Source organism: Monodon monoceros, unplaced genomic scaffold (assembly GCF_005190385.1).
Source record: "Monodon monoceros isolate NGI ecotype Baffin Bay Population unplaced genomic scaffold, NGI_Narwhal_1 Super_Scaffold_21, whole genome shotgun sequence".
NCBI classification, from domain to species: domain Eukaryota; kingdom Metazoa; phylum Chordata; class Mammalia; order Artiodactyla; family Monodontidae; genus Monodon; species Monodon monoceros.
The window spans coordinates 136,790,362-136,817,018 of NW_021703778.1; the positions used below are offsets into that span (position 1 = coordinate 136,790,362).

General features: G+C 39.7%; 2 protein-coding genes and 1 non-coding gene across 3 annotated transcripts in view; 1 reads left to right on the forward strand and 2 right to left on the reverse strand.

The window, feature by feature from the left end:
* Nucleotides 1–25,522, reverse strand: part of WDR89 (WD repeat domain 89) — a 100,345-nt gene extending 74,823 nt beyond the window's left edge. The window contains exon 1 of the mRNA XM_029238931.1: nt 25,505–25,522. The gene's annotated coding sequence lies outside the window, so the exon portion shown is untranslated. The remainder of the gene's footprint in view (nt 1–25,504) is intronic.
* Nucleotides 1–26,285, reverse strand: part of SGPP1 (sphingosine-1-phosphate phosphatase 1) — a 35,779-nt gene extending 9,494 nt beyond the window's left edge. Inside the window, exon 1 of the mRNA XM_029238927.1 lies at nt 25,505–26,285. Within this exon, the coding sequence (XP_029094760.1) occupies nt 25,505–26,200 (696 nt within the window). The 5' untranslated portion in view covers nt 26,201–26,285. The remainder of the gene's footprint in view (nt 1–25,504) is intronic.
* On the forward strand, nt 4,315–4,440 carry LOC114905416. Its single transcript, XR_003796242.1, has one exon. It is a non-coding gene; the product is annotated as a small nucleolar RNA SNORA61 (small nucleolar RNA).
* Nucleotides 26,286–26,657: the final 372 nt, after the last annotated feature.

A 26,657-nucleotide genomic window follows, 5' to 3' on the forward strand; every position in this document is an offset into this window, starting at 1 on the left:
CAGACATTCAGGAAATACTTTTACATGAATGAACAAATGAATCAAATGGAATGCTTCTACAATCTTCGTTGTGGGAATTGGCTCATTTTTGCTTCTACAGTAAAGATTCAATCACTGGTATGCTACAGAAGAAAAACAAGTAAGAGACATACTTTTACTGTAGCTCCAAAATGAAAGTGCCTCTGGAATAACACCTGAATCTGGTCCAGGTGAATATCATTGCTCCCTTGGGGAGGAGGCATAATCTCCCTCTCACTTCCATCAGTGACTGACTGCTATTTGCCATTTCCACATCTTCCTTTTGATATTCAGCATCACGTAATTTGTTGTCCATTTTTGCCCCTCCACTAAAATTTCAAATGGCAACCTTATTGCAAAAAATTGTGGTGGGATACTGGGAGCAGAAAGCCATAAATTGGGAAAAAACTTAAAATGTAGACAACTCTTAGTATTAATGGCACTGGTATCAGACTTGGCTTTGAAGCTCCTGATATTAAACGGAAGGAGGAAATGATTGATGGATGGGCATGTGCCTGATAACTTCAAATTTCTCAATGAAATTGAAGCTGAGATAGTTCAATTCAATAAGAATTCAAGGTGGTTCAATAAGAAGTGGAGTTGAAAGAGTTAAGTAACGTTGCAAGAAAAGTGGTCAAGATTCAGTACACAGTTGTTTTGATTTGACTTCTCTACTGCTTTTAACATGGCCCACATATTTCTTCCTGAAAGTCTAAATACCTTGATTTCTACAGCATCACACTCTCGTGGTTCCCCTTTCACCACCTATTTTTTTCTGTGTTTTCTGCACAAGAGCATGTATTCCTCTAATTGTTCCTTAAACGTTAGTTTAACTAAGGGTTCTGCCCTTAGTAGTTATTGGCAGTCTCACCTTTTCTTATCTTTTAACTACTACTTAGCATGCTGAACACCTATCCATGTCCTTGGATTAAGAACCATTTAGCCAACCCCTGCACATATCTCCATCTTGAGATCCTTATGGAGTTAAACATACTATACCTCAAACCCAACTCATCATCCTACCACCTAGACTTGCTCCTCCTCTCATATTCCCTATTTCACTTGGAAGTATCATAATCTAAATGAGAAGTATGAATTATCCTTGATTTCTCCCTTATCCCTCATATTCAACCAATAAGCAAGTCTTGCTGATTTTACTTTCTAAATATTTCTTGATTCTGTCATCTCTTCACCCTACTTATACTGTCCTTATTCGGATCCTCATAGTTTCTTTTCTAGGCCCCATGTATTTCTCCAGACATTCTTCCATGTGCATGAGGAACTTGGTTAATGGGGCAGACAGACATGTAACCCTATAAGGAGGTTAAGGGCTATGATAGGAGTATAATAAAAATTCAGAGGGAGTCTAAGGGATGGGCCTTTAACTTAGTTTAAGGATGTTAGTTGAGTCTCCCAGATTAAGATTCAAATTGTCCCAAAATATAAGTCGGATTTACTCTTTAGAGGAAAAAGGAGCACAGGGCAAAAAAGATAGAGGACATTACAAACAGCAGGAGCAAATGAAGAAATGCTTGTGTCCAAGAAGCTGTAAGTAGTGAGGTTTTCTAGGAGAATAAGTTTTAAATTCTTGCTGAGGAAAGGCACTAAATAATAAAAACAAAATATGCAAATTATACAATATGTAAATATATAAATGACATTTTATATAAAATATACAAATTATACAATAAAACATGATAAGTACTATGGAGAAATAAAAAGAGAGCAGGTGTTGAAACAGTAATGTTCACCAAATATTCCTTGTGCTCCTTTTGCAGTTAGATTGGGGCCATGTGACTGGTTCTGACAATGAACTGGGAAAAAGGTGACTTCTGCCCCTTTCAATCATTCTATGAACTCTCTCTTCCCTACAGATGGGACGCTGGAAGCTGCATGTTGAGATGCATCACAAGATGGGCAAACTTCCATCAGCCTGGGTCCCTGAGGTTCTAAGTGGAACAGAGTCGTTTGCTAACCCATAATGGATATGAAACACAAATGAGAAATAAGCTTTTGTTGTTAAGCTGTTTTCAGGGTTAAGTCATTATCAGAGCATAACCACACCTATCATAATTAAAACTGTAACAGAAATAGGATGAGGAGTATGGGAGTGTGAGTGGGGCAGGTTAAAGTATTAAAAGATAGTCAGTGTAGGCTTTATATTGACAAGCTGAGATTTAAGGCAAGACTGGATGGAAGTGAGAGAATTAGCCAACCAGGTATCTGAGGAAAGAACATATATGAGGGAGTGGGATCAGGTAGAGCAAAGTCTTTAATGAGGAAATGCGACTGGCAAGGAAGCTACTGTGGCTGGAACAGAGAGAGCAGGTAGGAGGAGAGGTGAGAGAGGTCATGGCAACCAGAGCCTGAGAGCCCTCCGTAAGAAATCTGATTTTGTGGGGAATCAAATGGGGAGCCATTGCAGGGTTTTGAGCAGAGCAGTGTCATGGGATTAGACAATAAGGGAGCAAGGGTGGAAGCAGGAAGACCAGTTAGGAGGCTGCTGTTACAATCTAGGTGAGAGATGATAACAGTGGCTTTTGTCTCTGTAGCAGGCACTCAGGTATTTTCAATTTTTCTGTTAATTTTTTTTTTAACTGTTAATAGCAAGGGAGAGGCAAAGAAGTAAAAACTACCACCACCACCAAAAAAGTCTCCTATGCGTCTTTCTTCTTTCTCTTTTTTCACTTAGACCCCATAAGGAAGTAAAAAAGTGCAAAGTTATTGGTGGGAATTCTCTTACACAATAGATAGAAGAAAAATTCATTTATTAAGTCTCAAAAGCTAGGACTGAAGGTAGGCAAAAAGAAGCATTTTAAGTTAACTGAATTTAACTTAATCCACCTTTATTCAGGTTTACTAACTCCAAGGTGTTTAAATGGGAGAGTTAGGAATACAAACAAGTTAGATGCGGAAGCTTTTCCCCTATTCCAGAGCACCTTTAGATCTCACTGGGGTAAGATGACTACTTGGGAAAAGAACAAGTCATTTTTTTTTATTGATGTTTGATTTTTTTTAAGCAATTAGTCTCTACCTTCACAATATTTTCCCTAGATTTTTTTTGTGGAAAGAAACACATTTGGGGGAAGACCTGATTCAGTTCTGACTACATAACTTTCGCATTCGCTCCCCACAGAACAGAATTCAGTATAATTACAGTATCAAAGCAAAGAAGTATTTTATCAAGCAATCTTTTAAGCAGATAAAAAAGATCACAGATTTTAATGACTATAAAAAGTAAAACCAGGCTTCCCTGGTGGCGCAGTGGTGGAGAGTCTGCCTGCTGATGCAGGGGACACGGGTTCGCGCCCCGGTCCGGGGAGATCCCACATACCGCGAAGTGGTTAGGCCCGTGAGCCGCGGCTGCTGAGCCTGCGCGTCCAGAGCCTGTGCTCCGCAACGGGAGAGGCCACAACTGTGAGAGGCCCGCGTACCGCCAAAAAAAAAAAAAAAAAAAGTAAAACCACCTAGAAAAACTAGATAAAGTAATATTCCTAAAGTGGGATCATGTTGGGGGAGGAAGATTATGCATAATAACCAATTCATCTGGCACACTTATTTTATATTTAAGAATATCCAAATTATAACTACCTTTTTATTTTATGTTAAACTGTCTCTAAAATTTAGGACCACTAATATTTAGGACCACTGTCCTCATTTAGATATTGCTGGAAAGAAAACAGATTTATGTGGAATTATCCTTTCCTAAGAAATGACAGAATCTATTACAAATATATAAAATATACATAGACCACTCCTTTTCAGTCATTTTTGTTAGTTCTCCCCTTTATTCACAGCTCTTTAGTATTAGTGTGCCCATTTCCCAATCTACACTCACTCCCTTAGTGATCTCATCCAGTCCCAAGGATTTATATACAATCCATATGTTCATGACTCAAATTTCCATCTCTAGCCAGGACACGTCTCCTGAATCTCAGACTTTTATTATCCAACTGCCTACGTGATCAATGTCTAACAGGCATCTCAAATGTAACATGACTAAATCTGAACTCCTGATTTCTCTGCCGTCTCCACATCTGACCAGCTTAAATTCCTATGGTTATCTCCTTCCTAATAAATGACTTCTCCACTGTTCCATTCCTCAAAAAACAACAAATACCTTGTTGTTAACCTTGATTTCCTCATTCATACCCATCATCCAATCCATTAAAAGTGTCAGTTATACCTTCAAAATATATCTAGTTATTAATTGTAATCCCCATGGTAACCACAAAGAAAGTATCTAAAGAATATACACAAAAGGAAATAAGAAGGGAATCAAAATGGTATGCCATAACCCTCCAGTTCCCTTTCCCATTGGATTTGAACCCTGGTCTCAGTGGTCATAAAAGGAGGAATAGTAGTCCTGAAGCTGTGCTCATAGCGTCTGCTATATAGCATGTGGGCTAGTTTAAAACAAGGTTAAAAAAAAGGTACACTATAAAAAACTCAAACACGAAAGAAACAGTAATGTAGGAAATTAGAAGTAAAAGACATACAGAAAACAAATAGCAAAATGTCAAAAGTCATTCCTTATCAGTAATTACTTTAGATGGAAATGGCTTATACTCTCCAATGAAAGGCAGAGATTGGTAGAACGGATAAGAAAACACGATCCAACTGTATGCTGCCTAAAGAGACTCACTTTGGATCCAAAGACACAAATAGGTTGAATGTGAACAAATGGAAAAACATATTTCATGCAAACAGTAACCAAAAGAGAGAACTATGTGGCACTACTAAAATCAGACAAAACAGACTTCAGGTCAAAAATTGTTACCAAAGACAAAGGACAATATGTATTGATAAAAGGATCAATTCATTAAGAAGATATAATGATTGTAAACACATTTGCACCAAACAAAGCCCAAAAATAACTGAAGCAAACACTGACAGAATTGGAGAAATAGTTCTATAAGCCAGTCTCGTCAGCATTGAAAACCTGCTTTTCCACATAGCCTTTTTCCTAAATAACACTTAGCAGACAACCTAAAGATTCTCCCACAGCCTCTTGATCTTGACTCAGGATTATTGAAAGTTTAACATTTTTCATGCTGTATATAGTCTTTTGAAATGTGCAGGCCAGTCAGTACTACAAGAGAAGAATTTAATATTTTCCTTACTCTGGGTAACATGATTTCATTGACTTTCAGCTTCATAACGATGCTGTCCACTATGCTTTCTTTTTTTTAATTGGTTATCATCTCATGAATCCACAAAGTCAGCCACTTTTCCATCTTTTCCATAGCTTCATCAGACACTACAGATACTACTTCAGCATTTCCAGAGTGGCCTTACATACACATCAGTGAATTTCCTCTTCCATTTTCTGGATGTACTATATTGTTGATGCATTAATATTGAACCATGGCCAAAAGAACTATAACTGGTGCCTGAATGAATCTTACTTCACACACGTATATTTCCTTTGTAAAGCATATCACAGCCTTCTTGTATGTAGGAACACTAAACAGCACTGCAGCTTGGGGACCATTTTAAACAGCAAAGCCATCAAAAAAAAGCACAAAGACATGACAAATGTGGTACTGAACAGACTGCAAAAAGGACTCTTGTTTACAGTATAACAGCCGAAATAAGAAAGCAGTTTATTGCCTTGCTCAGCCTTGGCTGGGAACATGTATACCAGATGACTCAAATTTTTCACCACTCTACACAGGTCTGAATGTACTGATTCTCGAGCGACAAATTCTACTGAGTAGGTAAACTTACAAACAAGCAATGCATGAAAAATGAGGATCAACTGTATGTAGAAATTAAACTACTCTTTTTTTTTTTTAATTGTTGTTTGGCTGTGTTGGGTCTTAGTTGCGGCACGCGTTGCAAGTCGAGGGCTCTTCCTTGCGGTGCGGGGGCTTCTCTAGTTGCAGCCCACAGGCTTCTCTTTAGTCGTGGACTGCAGGCTCTAGAGCGGAAGGGCTCAGTAGTTGCGGTGCAGGCTTAGCTGCTCCGTGGCACGTGGAATCTTAGTTCCCTGACCAGGGATCGAATCCGTGTACCCTGCATCAGAAGACAGATTCTTTTTTTTTTTTTTGCGGTTCGCGGGCCTCTCAGCGTTGTGGCCTCTCCCGTTGTGGAGCACAGGCTCCGGACGCGCAGGCTCAGCGGCCATGGCTCACGGGCCCAGCCCCTCCGCGGCATGTGGGATCTTCCCGGACCAGGGCACGAGACCAGGGCGTGAACCCATGTCCCCTGCATCGGCAGGCGGACTCTCAACCACTGCACCACCAGGGAAGCCCAGAAGACAGATTCTTAACCACTGGACCACCAGGGAGGTCCCGAAATTAAACTACCCTTAAATAACCATAGGCCAAAGATAAAATCACAGGGAAGTTATAAAATAGAGACAAGTAAAAACAAAACACATCATAATAAAAATCATGTAATACAATAAAAGCAGCACTCAGAGGGAAGTGTATAACAGTGGAGCCCTACTGTACAGTCACAACTCTGTACCTTGAGGACTAGAAAAAGAAGAGCAAACTAAACGCAAAGCTAGCAACTGAGGGAAATAATAAAATGATAAGAGTGGAGAAAAATGAAATACAGAATAGAGAAACAAGAGAAGCAACACAACTAAAAGTTATTTCTTTAAAAAGAACAACAAGGGCTTCCCTGGTGGCACAGTGGTTGAGAGTCCGCCTGCCGATGCAGGGGACACGGGTTCGTGCCCTGGTCCGGGAAGATCCCACATGCCGCGGACCGGCTGGTCCCGTGAGCCATGGCCGCTGAGCCTGCGCATCCGGAGCCTGTGCTCCGCAACGGGAGAGGCCACAACAGTGAGAGGCCCGCGTACTGCAAAAAAAAAAAAAAAAGAACAACAAGACTAATAAATCTACAGCCTGGCTGACAAAAAAAAAAAAGAAGAGGATGCAAATAACTAAAATCAGAAATGAAAGTGGAAACATTACTATTGATCTTACAGAAATAAAAAGGATTACAAGACGGACTTCCCTGGTGGTGCAGTGGTTAAGAACCTGCCTGCCAGTGCAGGGGACACAGGTTCGGGCCCTGGTCCAGGAAGATCCCACATGCTGCAGAGCAACTAAGCCCTTTTGCTACAACTACTGAGCTTGCGCTCTAGAGCCCGCAAGCCACAACTACTGAACCCACGTGCAACAACTATTGAAGCCCTCACACCTAGAGCCTGTGCTCCACAACAAGAGAAGCCACCGCAATGAGAAGGCTGCGCACCGCAATGAAGAGTAGCCCCCGCTTGCTGTAACTAGAGAAAGCCTGCATGCAGCAACGAAGACCCAACACAGCCAAAAATAAATAAATAAATTTATTTTTTAAAAAAAGGATTATAAGAGAAAACTATGAACAATTATATGCTAACAAATTAGATAACCTAGATGAAATACACAAATTCCTGGAAAAACACAAATTACCAAAACTGACTCAAGAAGAAATATAGTCTAAACAGACTTACAAGTAAAGAAAGTAAGTAATCAAAAACCTCCAAAGTACTAGAGAATGGACTTGAGGACACGGGGAGGGGGAAGGGTAAGCTGTGACAAAGTGAGAGAGTGGCATGGACATATACACACTACCAAACGTAAAATAGATAGCTAGTAGGAAGCAGCCGCATAGCACAGGAGATCAGCTTGGTGCTTTGTGACCACCTAGAGGGGTGGGATAGGGAGGGTGGGAGGGAGGGAGAGGCAAGAGGGAAGAGATATGGGAACATATGTATATGTATAACTGATTCACTTTGTTATGAAGCAGAAACTAACACACCATTGTAAAGCAATTATACTCCAATAAAGATGTAAAAAAAAAAAAAAAAAACCTCCAAAGAAAAACCTGAGTCCAGGCAGCTTCACTGGTGAATTCCACCAAACATTTAAGGAAGATTTAATGTCAGTATTTCCCAAGCTCTTCCAAAAAACGGAAGCAGAGGGAACACTTCCTAACTCATTCTGTAAGGCCGTTATTACCCTGATATCAAAACCAGACAAAGACATCACAAGAAAACTACAGGCCAATATCCCTTGTGAATACTAATGCAAAAATCTTCTACAAAGTATTAGCAAACAAAATCCAACAGCACATTAAAAGTATTATACACCACGATCAAGTGGTATTTATCCCAGAAATACAAGGGTGGCTCAACAAAGAAAAATCAATCAATGTAATACACCACATTAATGGAATGAAGTAAAAGCAAAACAAAAATCATGGGCTTCCCTGGTGGCGCAGTGGTTGGGAGTCCGCCTGCCGATGCAGGGGACACGGGTTCGTGCCCCAGTCCGTGAGGATCCCACATGTCGCGGAGCGGCTGGGCCCGTGAGCCATGGCCGCTGAACCTGCACCTCCAGAGCCTGTGCTCCGCAAAGGGAGAGGCCACAACAGTGAGAGGCCCTCTTACTGCAAAAACAAAACAAAACAAAACAAATCAAAACAAAAAAAACACATGATCATCTCAATTGGTGCAGAAAAAGCATTTGACAAAATCCAGCACTCCTTCTTAATAAAAGCTCTCAAAACCTTGGAATAGAAGGGAACTTCCTTAACGTGATAAAGGGCATTTATGAAATATCTACAGATACTATTACGTTCAATGGTTGAAAGACTGAAAGGTCCCTCCCACCCTGCCTGCCAAGATTAGGAACAAGACAAGGATGTCTACCTCTCACCATTGCTATCTAACACTGTATTGTAAGTTCTAGCCAGAGCAATTAGGCAAGGAAAAGAAATAAAAAACATCTAAATTAGGAAGTAAAACTATCTCTATTCACAGATGACATGATGTTAAAAACCCCAAAGAATCCACAAAAAACTACTAGAGTTAAGAAATGAATTCAGAAAGTTGCAGGGTACAGGATCAATGCACACAAAAAAGTTTTGTTTCTATACACCAGTGATGAGTAATGTGAAAAGGAAATTAAGAAAACAATTCAATTTACAATAGCACCCAAAAGAATAAAATACGTAGGAAAAAATTTAGCCAGATAAATAAAAGAATGGTATACTGAAAACTACAAAACATTAATAAAAGAAATTAAACATCTTTGACAGGATATATTTATGCATTAGGATATATTTTATGTATATTCTATATGTACATATATATTACAAATACTTATATGTACTTAAAATAATAGTATTTATTTTAATTATTGTCTAGTGTCTGCATATAGTAGGCAGTCAATAAATACTTGTTGAATGAAGTAAACGTAAGCCTTTAGCCACTAAGAACATCAGTCTTACAGTAACTCATTCAAGATAACTTGGGGTCAAAAGCCATGGTATCATTCAATTCCTGGCCTCAAACCTGGGCTATGTTAAACTTTAGTTCTAAGAGCATCTCTGGAATTCACCATGATAAACTGCAATCTGAAAATCCTGTTGAGTAAACTAGGAAAGGGAACTTCCAATACTTGTTTTAGAATAAACATTATTAGGTAAGGATTCTGTAGCTTAAGCTTTTAAAAGTAATATACACTTTCTAAAATAAAGTAACTCAAGTTGCATAGAAATATAAAAGCCACTTCATTCAACAACACAATATGAACTATATTTTCTACACTAAAAGCAAAAATAAATAATCAAAAAAATTTAATCAAAATAGCATGTTTTCCTTCATGGTACTTTCCACACCAGTAGACTAATGTAGAGTAATATGTCGGTTCAAATAGGTAAAACAAAATCTGACCCATATACAGTCATTTAATGTACATATTAATAAAAATGTGTACTAAAACATTTTCAGCTCAATCTACTGTTTTGACCTATACACATTTGTTGTCATCTTAGTTACTGTTTCACTGTCAAACTTTTATATCACAATTTAGCAAAAGAACTCATCAATAGAACTTAATTATAATTTTAAATGTCTTTTATATTACAAACCACAATAAGGAAATACTATTTATTAGCAAACTAGTTGATGTGACCTTATGTTAACAAAATAAGTCCATTTCCCAATTCCTATTATAGGGAAGGGATTTGTGAGGAAAAAAGATAAGGGCTACATGTAATATTATATAGATTGCATCATTTTAGAGCTGCTAAAGGAAGCTCTAAAGCCCACAGCTTTCCAGATAGTTAAGGTGAACAACAAATTCTTAATTCCCTCTGCAGAAACCAGAGTAGAAACAAAAGAAATTTAGTAAATCCCCTCTTCCAGGCAGTATCCAATTCATTAATTCATTATGATTGTAACCTGTCAAATCATTTTTAATCTAATTGTCTCTTGGATAATATAGCTTATTTGCTCGCAAGGTCCCAGAAAATCTCTCCAGTGTCTAGTACAGATTCTGTAGAGATTTTTTTTTTTTTAATTCCTAATTCAAATCTCTAGGGTTGGGAGCAAATCTAGTCTGGGATGACAACAGCTCTTCTGGAGCTGCCTCAGCACTTGGGAGAGTAAGTGGAATAAAGGCAATTAAGTACAGCAATTTTCAAAATGCAAAAGGCATTGCAATAGAAAACTCAAACTGGATTTTTTTATACCCCAAATTCAATTCTAGGCAGATGTTAGAAGAAATGTGTGTGGGTTTGTTTTCTACTGAGATGTTAATAGATTAAATAATTTAACGTACAATTTACCATGTACCAGGCACTATTCTAAGAGCTTTACAAATATTAGCTCATTTAATCATCAGAACAACCCTAAGGGGTAGGTGGTCTAATTTAAATGACACAGGCAGAGAGAGGCCCCAAATCAAACAGGTATTAAGTTACAGAGATGAGATTCAAACACTGGAGGTCTGATTCCCAAGTCTGAGCTCTTAACCACTATAATAAACTGTATAAAATGTATTCTTTGTTTAATTCCTTGTATCCCTAGGATCAAAAATACCACAGATACATTTTACTTAGTTTTTCTTAGAATGGAGGCTAGGTACAAACTTCACTTAATTGCAAGTACAAAGGATCTTACACTAATTCCTCTCCCCTCTCTTTACAAAATAAGAAACAGACCCAGCAATGCTAAATAACATTTAGTATTATATTCTAGTGGCCTATTCTGAGGATTTTTCCAATTTACCATGCTTATTACTTTACACTTTTATCACTACACAAATAGGTTATAATTTTGAGTTTGGTAAGGGTTCCTAGCTTCTATTTTCTTTTTCTTAGAGAATGTTGAGCTTTATCTGCTGAATTTATGTTATTTCCTCTAAAAAGAGTGTTTTTACTTAAGTCTTTAGATCTTATCAAAAAGGATGAAAGAGGGAATTCCCTGGCAGTCTAGTGGTTACGACTCCTCACTTTCACTGCTGAGACTGCGGGTTCGATCCCTGGTTGGGGATCCTGCAAGCTGGGCAGCCAAAGAAAAAAGCAAAATAACAACAACAGCAAAAAGATGAAAGAAAAATGTACAAATCCTTCCTATTTTCAAATCAATAAAAAATTACCAAACCCAAAACAGATTATATGACCTCCTAGATGTTTTTAATTTCATGCCACTATCTAATCTTTTCATTGCAAATCCTATCACAGAACACTTATCTAAACATTTCCTTCAGTTATTCTACCAAATGTTTTTACTCTTACTGATATGCTTTCCTTAAATATTTATCACTCATAATTGGAATTATGTTTTATATTAGGACATTTTCCATTCACACTCACTTTAGTCAGTAAGTTAATAAAATTACTTACAATTAAAGCAGTTATAGGGCTGCCCTGCTGGCACACTGGTTAAGAATCCGCCTGCCGGGCTTCCCTGGTGGCGCAGTGGTTGAAAGTCCGCTTGCCCCTGTCCGGGAAGATCCCACATGTCGCGGAGCGGCTAGGCCCGTGAGCCACGGCCGCTGAGCCTGCGCGTCCGGAGCCTGTGCTCCGCAACGGGAGAGGCCACAACAGTGAGAGGCCCCCGTACCGCAAAAAAAAAAAAAGAATCCGCCTGCCAATGCAGGGGACACAGGTTCGAACCCTGGTCTGGGAAGAGTCCCACATGCCGAGGAGCAAATAAGCCCGTGCGCCACAACTACTCAGCCGGCGCTCTAGAGCCTGTGAGCCACAACTACTGAGCCTGCGAGCCACAACTGCTGAGGCCCACGCGCCTAGAGCCCGTGCTACACAACAAGAGAAGCCACCGCAATGAGAAGACCGCGCACCGCAACAAAGAGTAGGCCCCACTCGCCGCTGCTAGGGGGAGCCCGCGCGCAGCAACAAAGACCCAAAGCAGCCAAAAAAAAAAAAAAAAAAATTAAATTAAATTAAAAAAAAAGCAGTTACAAAGACTGTTCTTAGTAGAAGTCAAAAATTTTTTAAGTAACTTAAACATGGGACAAAGGCAAGCACCAAGAAAAAAAATATTTTCCATTTGAGGAATGGACAGTGTTTATATGAACAACAAAGGACAGGAAGAACACATTAATGATATATCTTGCATTGTTCTCATACACTGCTAGTGGAGTAAAAATTGAGGCAACCTTTCTGGAAAGCATTTTGTCAATACATAATGAGCTATAAATGTTCATATACATTGAATCAGTAACCTCTCTCCTAGAATTCTTCACTAAAGAAATAGAAATAAGGGCAAGGATTATATATAAACATGTTTATAATAAAATTATATATACCATACAACAATGAATAAATCAACATTTATTGATAATAAAGTAGTGCTTAAAATATAAGTTTTGGGGAATTCCCTGGCAGTCCAGTGGTTAGGACTCGGCGCTTTCACTGTCGAGGGCCTGGTTCAATCCCTGGTCGGGGAACTAAGATCCCATAAGCCATGCAGCGAAGCCAAAAAAATAAAATAAAATATCAGTTTTTGGAGCTACACAGACCTGGATCTAGCCACTTACTTCATGCATTTATTGGGACTCTAAAAATGTAAATAACAGATATTAAATTATCTTGAAGGGAAAAAAAGAGATGTATCTGTAAAGATACAGAGCATCTCACAGAACCCTAGGGCAGAATGAGGCTAAGCTTCAAGAAGAAACTGGAATTATAAACTGGACGGTCACAGGACCATCTCTTCTCTTTACATATCCACTTCATTCTTCTTTTTCTGCAGACTAGTTTCTCTGTTCTTCAGTCCACATGGTAGATAAAGCTTTCTGAATTCACTACTTCTTCATTGAGGAACCTGCCCAAACAGTACTCTTCTCAGTTCCTGATGGGCAAGAACACGTAGAGAAAATATGGCAGCCCTATAAGGTGAGGGAACCTTCAGAGGGTTGGGAACTCGGCAGACTCTCCGAAAGGTGCCTGCTTCTTCAGGTGTGGGACCATGGGCTAGTTTTATAGTCTCTTTGCAATGCAGTTTCCTTGTTTATAAAGATAATAATATCAACAGTAAGGACAACCCTATAGTATAAAAAGTATTTTGCAGGAATATGAAAATATTTCATTCATTAATAATGTTTTCTAGGAATTTTTACTGATAGAAAATTTATGACATAATGTACTAGTCAGAATTCTTTAGAGAAAAAGAACCAATAGGATGTATATGTATACATATATACTGAGAGACTTATTATAAAGAATTGGCTTTATTATTGGATTTATTTTAAGGATTATGGAGGTTGGCAAATCCAAAATCTTCAGGGTATGAAAGCAGCCTGGAGACCCAGGGAAGACTTGATGTAGCTCAAGTCCAAAGGCAGTCTGCTGGCAGAATCCCTTCCTCCTTGGGGGAGGACAGTCTTTTTTCTCTTAAGGCCTTCAACTGATTGGATAAAGCTCCACCCACATTATGGAAGGTAATCTACTTTATCCAAAATCTACTGATTTAAATGTTAGTGTCTTTTAAAAATATCCTCACAGAAACATCTAGAACAGTGTTTGACCAAAAATCTGCGTACTGTGGCCTAGCCAAGTTGACTCAAAATTTACCATCACATTATATTAAATAAAAAAAGAATAAAGTCCGTATACAATATGGTCCCAATTATTTCAAAGTTGTAAGGAAATAAAGTTAACACTAGCTTTTTCCTATTCTTGTATTTTCCAAGCCTTCTATAAGGTTCAGTACTTATCCTGTTTATCCTTAGTAGCATTTAACAATATTAACTACTTTCCCTTTCCAGAATACCCTCTCTTTCTTTCACTTGTAGTTTATAGTATATTCTTTTTATGATACTGTCCAATCTATATCCCTCTCTTCTGCAAACATCCCCACTTAGACCCAGCAGTGTGGCCCTGGAGACATGCTCATACTGTGTGATCCTGCTCTCTTGACCACAGCCCCTGAATCAGACACTTGGCTCTAGGGAAGCAAATCCATTGGCTGGGCTGAGCCGATTAGATTCTTTTTCCTAATAGTAATAAAGTCAGAAAGTCAGTCAGTCTCTGTTACATGCTTGAAATTGGAAATGACATAGAACTAGGGGTGAGGCTGACATACACATGCCAAAGTAGAGACAGAAAAGAAAGAAGCAGAAATGAGAGACCATGCAACCTCAAGAAAGAAAGATGGATGGCATGCCTTTAGTTCTGATAGCATTCCAGAGCCTAGCTCCAATCCCTCATGAGACCTGGTAGCACTTTCTTATCCTTGACTTCCACGAGACAGCCCCCCTCTAGCCTTCAAATAACGTTTTTTCGTTTTTTTGTTTGTTTGTTTGCTTAAGCTAGTTCAAATGGGTTACTAGAACACTGCACCTCCACAACACACACACACACACACACTCACACACACACACTCACACTCACACACACGCTGCCTTAGTTAGACAATCCCTAAGATATCCTCTTAACCTCTCGAACTGCTACTTGTCAGATTCTGTTCCAGGTTCTTTTTACTCTATCCATTCCTTAAATATTGATGTCTTAAAATTTGTTTTTCCTATAGACCCTCTGTTCTTCTTACTCTGTATCCTCACTGAGGGCAATATCATCCACTCTAATCACTTCGTTCTGCACGTCTACGTTGTTGACACCAAACCTGTCCAGGTCTCTTTCATGTATACAGCTGCCTCCTAGATAGTTGCAAATGGCTGTCTTACAGACACGTCAAATTCAACGTATCTAAAACAGAACTCATCTCCTCCACGCTCCTGCCCCTTTCCACAAATCTGACCTGATTTCAATATCTTCTATCTCTATAAATCAAACTAATATTTCTCACCTTTCCAAATATCTGGAAATTTGGGAATAATCCTTTATTCCACTTTTTCCTCTTTACAGCCACACCCAGTTAATCACCATGCCTTGTCAGTCTACCTCCTAATAACTCTCAAATTCACCATTTCTCTCTACCGCCACCTAAAGGTCAGGGGCCAGCAAAGTCTTTTTCTGTAAAGAGCCAGAAAGTAACTATCTTGGGCTTTGTGGACTATACAATCAAGGTCACAATTACACAACTCTGCTGCTGTAGCACAAAAGCACCACAGACAATTATGTAATGAATGAACACGGCTGTGTTCCAATAAAGCTTTACTGTATAGCCCCTAAAATTTTGAATAATATAATGTACACGTGTCACAAAATATCATTCTTCTTTCGACTTTATTCAACTATTTAAAAATGTGAAAACCATTCACAGTTCACAAGTCATATAAAATCAGGCAGCAGGCCTGTCTGCAGTCTCCTGATCTAGGTCCCCATCATCTCTCCCTTACACTGGCAGAGTAACCTCTTACTAGGCCTGGCTTACCTGCCTCCAGTCTTGCTTCTCTCCAGTCCATTTTCCATCCTACAGACACAAGAGTATTTCTAAAACACCAATCTAATCTCCTTGAGCAAACAGACCATATTTGTTTTAGTCACTCTGATATCTGGAGGGCTTATGTTATTGCCTAGTACTTATTAGAAATGTGAAGAGATCATATTTGTGGAATTGAATGTCATTACCTTGATTAAAGCTTTTCAGTCAATGAGAAGGAAAAAAGTGTACAACTACAACAGAACAAATATACTTGTCATTATTCTCAGCTGAGATGATTTTCCCTATAGAGAACAGATGAGACTATCCTACAAATTATTAAATGGCGAGTTGAACAAAGTTTATATGTGATCAATGTATAAAAACCAAGGGCATTTCTATATTCCAGCTACAAAAAGTTAGAATATTTGAATTTTAACAAGATATCGTTTACAACAGTAACAAAAATAAATAAAGTAACTAGAAATAAATCCAACAAAAGATATGCTTGATCCATATGGAGAAAATTACAAAACTTCATGAAATGCATTTAAGAAAACATAAATAAATATGATTTACCATATTCAAACATAAGAAAATTCAAAATTGTCAGGCTATCAATTCTCTCCATATTAATTTATAAATTCATTGCAATTTCAGTAAAAGTCCAGACAGATTTTTACATGGAAATTAAAGGGCTGATTCTAAACTGTATATTGAAAACAAATATTCAAAAATAGCCAACACAGTCTTGAAGAATATGATAGAGAACTTTCATAAACAGATACCAAGACTTATTCTAAAGCAACTATACCAATTAAGAAAGGTGATAATATTGCTAAGGAGAGAGACAAACAGGCCAGTGAAACAAAACAGAGAACCCAGAATTAGACCCATACATACATGGGAACTTGATATGTAACATAAGTGGCATTATAGATAAGTGGAGAAAGGATAAACTATTCAAAAATGGCACGAGGTCAGTTAATTATTTATATAAAACATTACATCAGATCCATACCTCACAGCACGTACAAGGCAACTGAAGGTGGATCAAAAACTTAAATGTGAAAGGACAACTTTATCTTTCCAATTAAAAAAAAAACCACAAAAGGATTTTTCTTTTAGAACTAGACAGAATCAAAAGTACACGAAGACAGATAAATAAAAACAGCAAGAATTCTGAAAAAATATTTATAAAACTACAATAAATGTAATAGTATAGTACTTGCACAAAATATTAGATATATCAATTCTAAATCAAATTATGGACATAGACCCAAATATATACCTATACTTAATATATGATAAAAGTGACAGTTCAAGTCAGTAGGGAAAAATGGATTATTCAATAAATGGTGCCATTGGGAAATACCAAGTTGGATTCCTTTCTCAAAACAAGAGATGGTTCAAAAATTTAAGCATAAAAAATGAAACCATAAAAGTACTATAAGAAACCATGGTAGAGGGGGCTTCCCTGGTGGCACAGTGGTTGAGAATCCGCCTGCCAATGCAGGGGACACAGGTTCAAGCCCTGGTCTGGGAAGATCCCACATGCCGCGGAGCAGCTAAGCCCGTGCGCCACAACTACTGAGCCTGCGCTCCGGAGCCTGTGCTCCGCAACAAGAGAGGCCGCAACAGTGAGAGGCCCGCGCACCGCGATGAAGAGTGGCCCCCGCTCACCGCAACTAGAGAAAGCCCTCGCATAGAAACGAAGCCCCAACACAGCCAAAAAGAAATAAATTAATTAAATAAAAAAAAAGAAACCATGGTAGAAAGCCATCCTAATATTACACAAAATTGCAAAACTATGAAATAAAAGATTGATACATAAAAAGAAAAATTTCTCCTTGGAAAAAAAGTCAGAAGAGAAGTAATGATTAGGGAAACATACTTCCAAATCACACCACAATCAAAAGGCAAATTTCACCACTACATAAAAGGCTTCAAAAACTAGTAAGTGGGCTTCCCTGGTGGCACAGTGGTTGAGAGTCCGCCTGCCGATGCAGGGGACACAGGTTCGTGCCCCGGTCTGGGAGGATCCCACATGCCGCAGAGCGGCTGAACCCGTGAGTCATGGCCGCTGAGCCTGCGTGTCCAGAGCCTGTGCTCCGCAACAGGAGAGGCCACAGCAGTGAGAGGCCCGCGTACCGCAAAAAAAGAAAAAAAAAACTAGTAATTAACCCAAGAGGAAAAAAAATACACACAAAAACTTACGCAAAAATATCCATGGCAACATTATTCAGAATAACTAAAAAGTGAACTCAAATGTCCAACGACAGATGAAAGCATAAATAAAATGTGGTATATCCATCCAATGGAATATTACTCTGCAATAAAAAGGAATGAATTACTGATACATGCTATAATATGGATGAATCTTAACACATTATGCTAAGTGAAAGAAACTATTCACAATAGACTACATATGTACGCTTCCATTTGCATGAGATGACAATAGTAGGCAAATCTCTAGAGTGGATTAGTGGTTGCCTAGGGGTGCCTAGGGATTGGGGGAAAATAGAGAACTGCTATGGGCATGGGGTTCCTTTGGGGGATGATGAAAATGTTCCAAAGTTGATTGTGGTGATGGTTGTACAATACTATGAATACACTGAAAGCCACTGAATTGTATATTTTAAATGGATGAATTGTATGGTATATGAATTACATCTCAGTAAGCTGTTGTATGTTAAAAAAAAAAAAAAAAGTAGAGGTAAGAGAATTTCTGTTTCTGCCCATAAATGATTAACTGTTGTAAAAGAAAAAAAAGCTATTCCACTGTAAACAACCAGAAAACTAGACAAATTATATGAAAGAACTGTTTTCAGATACTGGAAAACAAATAGCACAGGACTGTGATTCATGAGAAAAGGGAAAACAAATGAGATGAGCCCTATGACTGCCCTGGCTTGCTGCTAGAGGCAGTCTCCAGGCTGTAGCACAGGAGGAGGAAGCAAAACAAAGTCCAACAGTCTCACTGAGTTGAGGGGAGAGAAACAGGAGTTCCCAGAGGTCAAAGCAGCAATAATTTTCAAGAGAGTACTGGAGAGAGGACTCTGCACAGAGAAAGAGCCCCGTGGGGGTGGAGGGGTCTCTGCAAATCATTGGCTGAGTACTAACCTGTGCACACACGGGATGAAAATCCATCAGGCTTTTCTATTGGAAAGCAGTAAGCCAAATAATTCCCAAAGCTTACACAGGCCTGTAATTGCTTTCCCACCAGGCAGAGTGCTGAGGAAATTGGGTAGTCTTTGGAAGGTTATCACCTTAGTAGTGAGGCTAAATTAGCTCTAGACTATGGTTATTCTAGACCCACTCTAGCAAGCCTAAAAAGATTAAACTGACAAGCAATTTAATTGTACACTAGACCAAAGACCCAATAGGAACTTCCAGATATAAAATATATAGTATCTAAAATCATATCTCATTCTACTTGATGAGTTTACCAGAAAACTAGACATTGCAGAAGACCAGTGAATTTGAAGTTGTAGCAATAGAAACTATCCAAAATGAAGCACAGAGAGCAGAAACACTGCAATGACCAGTGTTAAACAAATCTAACATACATGAGATTGAAGTTCCAGAAGGGGATGATGTGAGGGAAGGGAGAAAAAAATATTGCTAGAAATAATGCTGGAACACTCTACAAAAATAATAATGTATTCTGAGTATTATAACATATGTAGATGTAAAATGTACGACAACAATAATACAAAGGAGGGAGGGCTTCCCTGGTGGCGCAGTGGTTGAGAGTCCGCCTGCCGATGCAGGGGACACGGGTTCGTGCCCCGGTCCGGGAGGATCCCACATGCCGCAGAGCGGCTGGGCCCGTGAGCCATGGCCGCTGAGCCTGCGCGTCCGCAACGGGAGAGGCCACAACAGTGAGAGGCCCGCGTACCGCAAAAAAAAAAAAAAAAAAGTTGGGAAAAGGGAAAAATGAAGTATACTGTTGCTATACTTGAAATGGTATAACATTATTTGAAGGTAGAGCAAGGACTTAAAGAAAAAAAAAGAAAACCAAAGAGGTATAGTTTTTAAAAATTAGTAAAATACCAACAATCTGATAGGAAAAAAAATAGAGAAAGTCTTTGAATTGGCAGTACTGGAATAGTCAACTTTTAAATAAATTACGCTGTTAATATACTGGAACATCATGCACATGTGAAAAAAATCAGATAGCTCTCTGTATAAAACATGGAAAATGCTAATACGGAGAGGCAATATAACAGTAGTATAGTGTCACTTCATAGCAGAACTGCCTGGGTCTGAATCCAGGCTCTGTTAGGTACCTGCAGAGTCATTTTGGGCTAGTTACTTATCTTCCCTCTGCCTCAGTTTCTTCTGCAAACCAGTGACAATACCCATGGGATTTTATGGAGATTAAAAGTCACGTAAGGCATTTAGACAATCGCAAGCACAAAATTAGTATTCATTAATTTTGGGGTAAAAGAAAAGGAAAATCTCCCAAATATATTTCTACATTAAAAAAGCAAGGTCCAGAACGGTATGTTGCCATTTGTATGAAAAATAAACTATATAAATATATGCCTACAAAAGTAAAGACTATCTCTATAAGACTAAATAAGAAACTTCTAACAATGAATCCCTCTGGAAATGAGATTCTCATAGCTGTGGAACAGAAAAAGAAGAGAAACTGTACTCTCCTCTTCATATTTTTATGTAAATATTGAATTTTCTACAATCTATTACCTGTTCAAATAAATTAATTTAAAATGAAGATTTAATAATAAGTACTTATAAAATCAGGAAAATGTGCATTTCAAACACAAGTATCATACTAGGTAAAAAGAAATAAAGTAGCGAACCAATTTGATTTTTTAATAAACTGTGTTTCTTCCAAGAATTACTATAATGATCAGTTTCCTTGGCTCTTGAAGCCTTTTCTGGTCTCTCTCATTTGTGACCTACTTTTCTAACTCTTATGTCTTGCCTTTCTTTTATTGTTTCATGATCTCACAGATATCTTCCTTTTTAATCTACAATAAACTACATTATGATGGAATATCTTACGTTCTTTTTTCCCCAAAGACTTCATTATGCTTAATTTTTTATTTATATTAGGAAGATAGAGGAAAGGAAAGATGATCAAATCAGCATTTGATTTCAGTCAACAACTTAATGTTTAAAAGAAATATTTGTCACTATTGCACATGTATGTACACATTATCTTCTCAAGGTATATAAAAGCTGTTTTTATATTTTAAGAACACACATATCTATTTCAAAAATTTTATTATTGCAAAGATTATTTAAAAATCACAAAGTATGATATGAAAAGAGTTTTCTCTGTAAGCTCTGGAGTTTGTCTGTAAGTTTAAAGACAGCTTGTGGGACTTCCCTGGTGGAGCAGTGGTTAAGAATCCGCCTGCCAATGCAGGGGACAGGGCTTCGAGCCCTGGTCCGGGAAGATCTCACATGCCGCGGAACAACTAAGCCCGAGCGCCACAACTACTGAGTCTGCGCTCTAGAGACCGGGAGCCACAACTACTGAGCCCTCGCACCACAACTACTGCCGCACGCCTAGAGCCTATGCTCCGCAACGAGAAGTCACTGCAATGAGAAGCCCACGCACCGTAATGAAGAGTAGCCCCCGCTTGCTGCAACTAGAAGAAGCCCGCGTGCAGCAACGAAGACCCAATGCAGCCAAAAATAAATTAATTAATTAAAAAAAAAAAAAAGACAGCCTGTGACTCACTAGCTATGTTACTCTAAGTCATTTATCCTTCCTCTATGTCAGTTTCCTAATCTGTAAACTTGTATTAATAGTAGGACCAAACATTGGGATGTTTTAAGAGCAGACTAAATGAGGTAATAAACATTTCAAACAATGTCTGACCCATAGTAAGACCTTAATAAATGTTAATAAAGATAATAATATAACTATTATTATTATTAAAAGTAGTGAAAGCATATGCCCTAGTTGGGAATGGTAACCCTATAGGTAGCACCTATAAGTTACCTATAGGTAACCCTATAAAATGTGAGATGTCACTCATTTTTTAAAAATGAAATTCATCTAAAACTTGCTTAATGTTATTAAATTAAGTATATAATTAGAACTCATTATATGCCATGTTATTTAAAAATTAAGACTTTTTATTTCTGGAAAGAACATGCAGACATAAATACAAAAGGAGTGCTTTATTTTAGATTATTCTTCAAAAGACTATGTTCTTAATATCTGATGTCCCTTACTTCTTATTTTTTTCCCAATTCAGACTACAAAAAATTCCAACAAACAATATGAGAGCAATAATCATTATCTTGGCCAATGGATCAAGCTATTTAATACCTGGAGAAATGCCATAACACTTTCTATCTTGCATTACTGGAAAAAATTCTTCCAGCATATCAAATAATTGTTTGGAGCCATACTGCTTCAATCTCCCTTTTTGTATTATTAACATATCTTTAAAAGATTCAAAGAATCGAACTGCAAAAGAACTGAGACAGCAATGTTGTAGAAATATAAAATATATTCTAAGGATCAAGAGTTGATTTTACTGGCTGGAGGTTGGTTTGTTCGTTCTGCGGACCAGTCCCTTAATTTAAGAAAAAAGTTAATAACTATGAAGAATCTAAGGGGACTTCCCTGGTGGCGCAGTGGTTAGGAATCCGCCTGCCGGTTCAGGGGACACAGGTTCGATCCCTGGTCCAGGAAGATCCCACATGCCACAGAGCAACTAGGGCCATGTGGCACAACTACTGAGCCTGTGCTCTAGAGCCCGTGAGCCACAACTACTGAACCTACGTGCCACAACTACTGAACCCGGGCGCCTAGAGCCTGTGCTCTACAACAAGAAAAGCCACCGCAATGAGAAGCCCGCGTACCACACGAAGAGTAGCGCCTGCTCGCTCCAACTAGAGAAAGCCCACGCACAGCACTGAAGACCCAATGCAGCCAAAAATAAATAAATAAATAAAATTAAAAAAAAAAAAAAGAATCTAAGGAATCAGACCTCCTTGATATTTTTGAAGGGATTGAAGAAAGTACATTTTTTCCTCAAAAATATTTGGGGAATTTCAGTAAAATGCAATACCCCTCACTTATCTAATGGATCAGAATCTCTGGGAGTAAGGTGCAGAAACTGCACTTTACAGAAGCCCCAAGTGATTTTTCTGGCTTACTGTCATTTTAAGAACAAATGAATAATGAAACAGAAAAGGTTCATTTAAAAGGCTCCATGTGAGTGAACCTTGTCCAGATTTCAAGTTAAGAACATGAAGTGAGGAGTGAGTGAAGTTGTCTCAAGCCAAAGGGATGGCATGTGAGATAACTCAGTTTCCAGAGAAGTTTCAGCATCCTAGGCACTAGAAATAAACACACCTGTCCTGAATAAGCAGTAGGAGCACAAGCAGATGGAAACAACTGTCAACCAAAACTGCTATTAATTAGAAAAACACTAGGCTTGCATTGTTTAATTCTTATCCCACTTTCCAATATATATTTTTTTCATTACCCACTCTGGAAATATAAGCCTAAGTACTATAATACTAATTGGCAGAGAAGAGGACCAAAACACCTTAAGCAAAGGAAGGTACTTTTGTTTTCAATCAAAACAAGGATTTTTTTAAAAAGTAAAAAATATAAAAAGTCATTTTGGTTTTTTGTACTGCATTATTACAACCAAACATTTATAAACACAGAACTTTCACGTACGGGAGTCTTTCTTTCAAAACAACTAACCAGGGCTTCCCTGGTGGCGCAGTGGTTGGGGGTCCGCCTGCCGATGCAGGGGACACGGGTTCGTGCCCTGGTTCGGGGGGATCCCACATGCCGCGGAGCGGCTGGGCCCGTGGGCCATGGCCGCTGGGCCTGCGCTTCCGGAGCCTGTGCTCCGCAACGGGAGAGGCCGCAGCGGTGGGAGGCCCGCGTACCGCAAAAAAAAAACCCAACTAACCAAAAACAATCATTCAAATTTTGGAAGTTTATTCAAACTTAAGAGTGGACACGTAAAAGAAGAAACAATTTTCCAAGATTAATTCTAATGTAACTGGTCAGTTTCCACATCTGTAAAATGACAGTTTGAGACTAGGTGATTTTTAAAGTCCTGTCTAGCTCAAATTCTAAAACTGTATGGTATATAAATTCCTCAAACTTTGAATTAAATATACTAGGTTGTTCAAAAACTGTAATGTAAGCATATTCTGATAATTCAAATAACCCTGAAGTGTTAAAATATTGATAGCTGAATCCCATAAACAATCCAGCAGTACTGTTTTCAGACTTCCGGTTAGCATGTGTTCTGAATGAATGATGAGCAACAACTACTTTCTCTTTCTTGGACTGCTAATATTAATAGCTTGCAACATAGCTACTCAATGAGGAGTTACAAAAGACTCTATCATTATGGAATCTGGAAAATCTCATAAAAATAAGAGAAACATTATTAGCTAACCAGTTAATATTATAAGTCAATGACAGTCAAATTCTGAAGCATTTAGATTAAATAAACTTGAGATATTTATCTATTATGCAAAACAGGCAGCACTAATTTACAATCTGAATATTACTGTGTATCTCCTTAGGTTAAACAGGAAAAAAAAAAACTGTTCATGGTACTCTTCCCTCATAATTCTGCCATTCTTACTATATGCATTACATACTTTCCATGTTCCTGTAAGAGAGATGCACTGCACAGAAATGTCCATGAGGACAAGGGTTTACCTATACTGAAATTAAGCCTGAGATAAGTAAGCTTACCATAATGGAGTTTTATACAGAATGTGTATTTCTCAGTGTGAGATGATTTTGTGCTGTAATGGAAAAAAAAATCAAGGAAGACTGATTCCTTAGATTCTTCATAGTTATTAACTTTATTCTTAAATTAAGGGACTGGTCTGCAGAATGAACAAACCTCCTTGCAATTTAAAAGGCAGATAACTAACACAACATTGTAAACCAACTATACTTTCTAAAATAAGAATTTTAGAAAGACAGATAAAAAATCAGTCTAAGAATAAATTTTGCTTCTATATAAAAAAGAATTAGCTTTTAAATCTAAGTAACATTTACACACCATGAAAAACTGAAAAATGGGAGGCCAGAAGAAGTAGGCAAAATATAAAAGTTTACTGTTAAAAACTCATCCCCAGCTGTCAGGCTGATCTTGCTGTCATATTTACCATTTTTACAAACCCACTAGTCTGACCAAGAACCCTAATTTTTTTTTTTTTAAGAACCCTAATTTTAAGAATAACTTTAAAACCATTTGTAAAGCTAATTCAACAATAATACTGTAGCTCAAAGTGATAGTTCAGATCAGTGATCCAAAAGCTAATTAAACTGTTTCTATCAGCAAATTAGCAACCACACCCCTTTAAAAGAGCAGTCAGGCGGTGCTCCATTAACTTCCACAAAGGGTGGCTTTCATTTAAAATTCATTACTTCATTGCCTGAACGACCATGTTTGTTTCATAAACATTGTCTCGGGATAAAGCCAATGACTTTACCTACGCCTGAAACAGAAATCAGTCTGGGGAAAGGCACCATATAAAACGGGTGAATCTTAGTCACCCAACTATTAATTATAAGGACATTACATTAAGTAACCATAATTATATTCTGTGCATCACAAGAATTAAAATCGCTTAGAAACTCAACCAAAGCCCGATGATAACGTATTACTTCACGAATAGTGTTTACTTTAGGTTCCAAGAAAGGTATTACTATTAAAATAGAGTTTGACGACTAAGTCTGAAGGTTTCCCCCATCGTTTCATTATTTTTTTAAAAGTTAAAATGGGCCTGTTTGCGGGTACTGTGAAAACCTGCGGGAAGAGAGGTTTGGGAGGGGAACGGCCAAATTCAAATAACTGCAGACAGCAACAGCGGCTCGGAGTCCTTTAACTCCCCTAGGCTGAGCCGGGCGAGGACAGGGACCCTTACCTGCCAGCGGCCATAGGTGAGGAGGATCATGGAGATGGGGATGGCGGTGCCGGACATGGCATGGGTGGAGGGCATGCTGTACTCTGAGTTGTAGAAAACCTCCAACTTGACCACGGGCGGCGAGGCGGGCCGCGGCCAGCGGATGATGTCCTTGGTGCACTGGCCCAGGTACATGGCCAGCACCCAGATGACCACGAGCCTCCGGCCCACTAGGGCGTCCAGGTTCCAGATCCAGAAGGGGAAGAACAGGATGTAAAAGAGTTCATTGCCCAGCTCCGTGCCGAAGCAGAACAGGTAGTAGAGAGGCATGTTGCTCACGTGGGCCAGCTGGCCCTCCTCGCCCGTCAGCGAGTTGCGGCGCAGGACCCCCGCGCGGCGCTGCGAGGCCGGGCCCAGCTCGGTCGCCCGCCCGTTCCGCACGCCGTTGGGGGCGCCGCCGCCGCCCGGCTTGGCTGGGCACTGATTGCGGTCGCTCCCGGGCGGCGGGGGGCCTCCGGACGCCCCCAGCTGCTGCTCTCGGCGCCTGGATTCTCCGGCGAGGGGCGCCTCCGCCTTCTCATCCTCCCTCGGGTCGGCGGCAGCTGTGGCGGTGCGGCTCACCGGCGCTTCCACCCCGCACAGCCGTTGGAAACGAGCCACTTTATGAGGGTCCTGCAAACTGCCGACCAGCTGGACCAGCCGCTGCCTCAACGACATGATAACGGGACCGCGCGGTCCGCGGGCCGGAGGACGGCGGCGGGAGGGTGGACCGGCCGCCGGTGCAGCCCCGATCTGTCTCCGCGCGCCTCGCCGGCGGCGCCTCCCTCCACCCGCTCGAGTCCGCCGGGTGACGGCGCCATAGGCCTCAGCGGCCGCGCGCCCCCGCCCCGCGCGCCCCCGCCCCGCGCGCCCCCGCCCCGCGCGCCCCTCCTCTGCCGCGCGCTCCGCCACTGCCCGCGGCCTCCACGCGCCGGCGCGCGCCGCGCCCCGCCCCGCCCCCATGGCCACTATGGAAGGGGGCCCGGCCGCTTGGGTCCGCCCCGAGCTCACACGGGCGGCGTCAGGGCGCCTGAGGCTCGGCGGGGCCGCGGCCTTGAGGTTCTCCTTATTAATACCCACCAGGCGTCGCGGCGCTCGGCGGGCGGGACTTTGCGCGTCCTCCTTCTCCAACTTC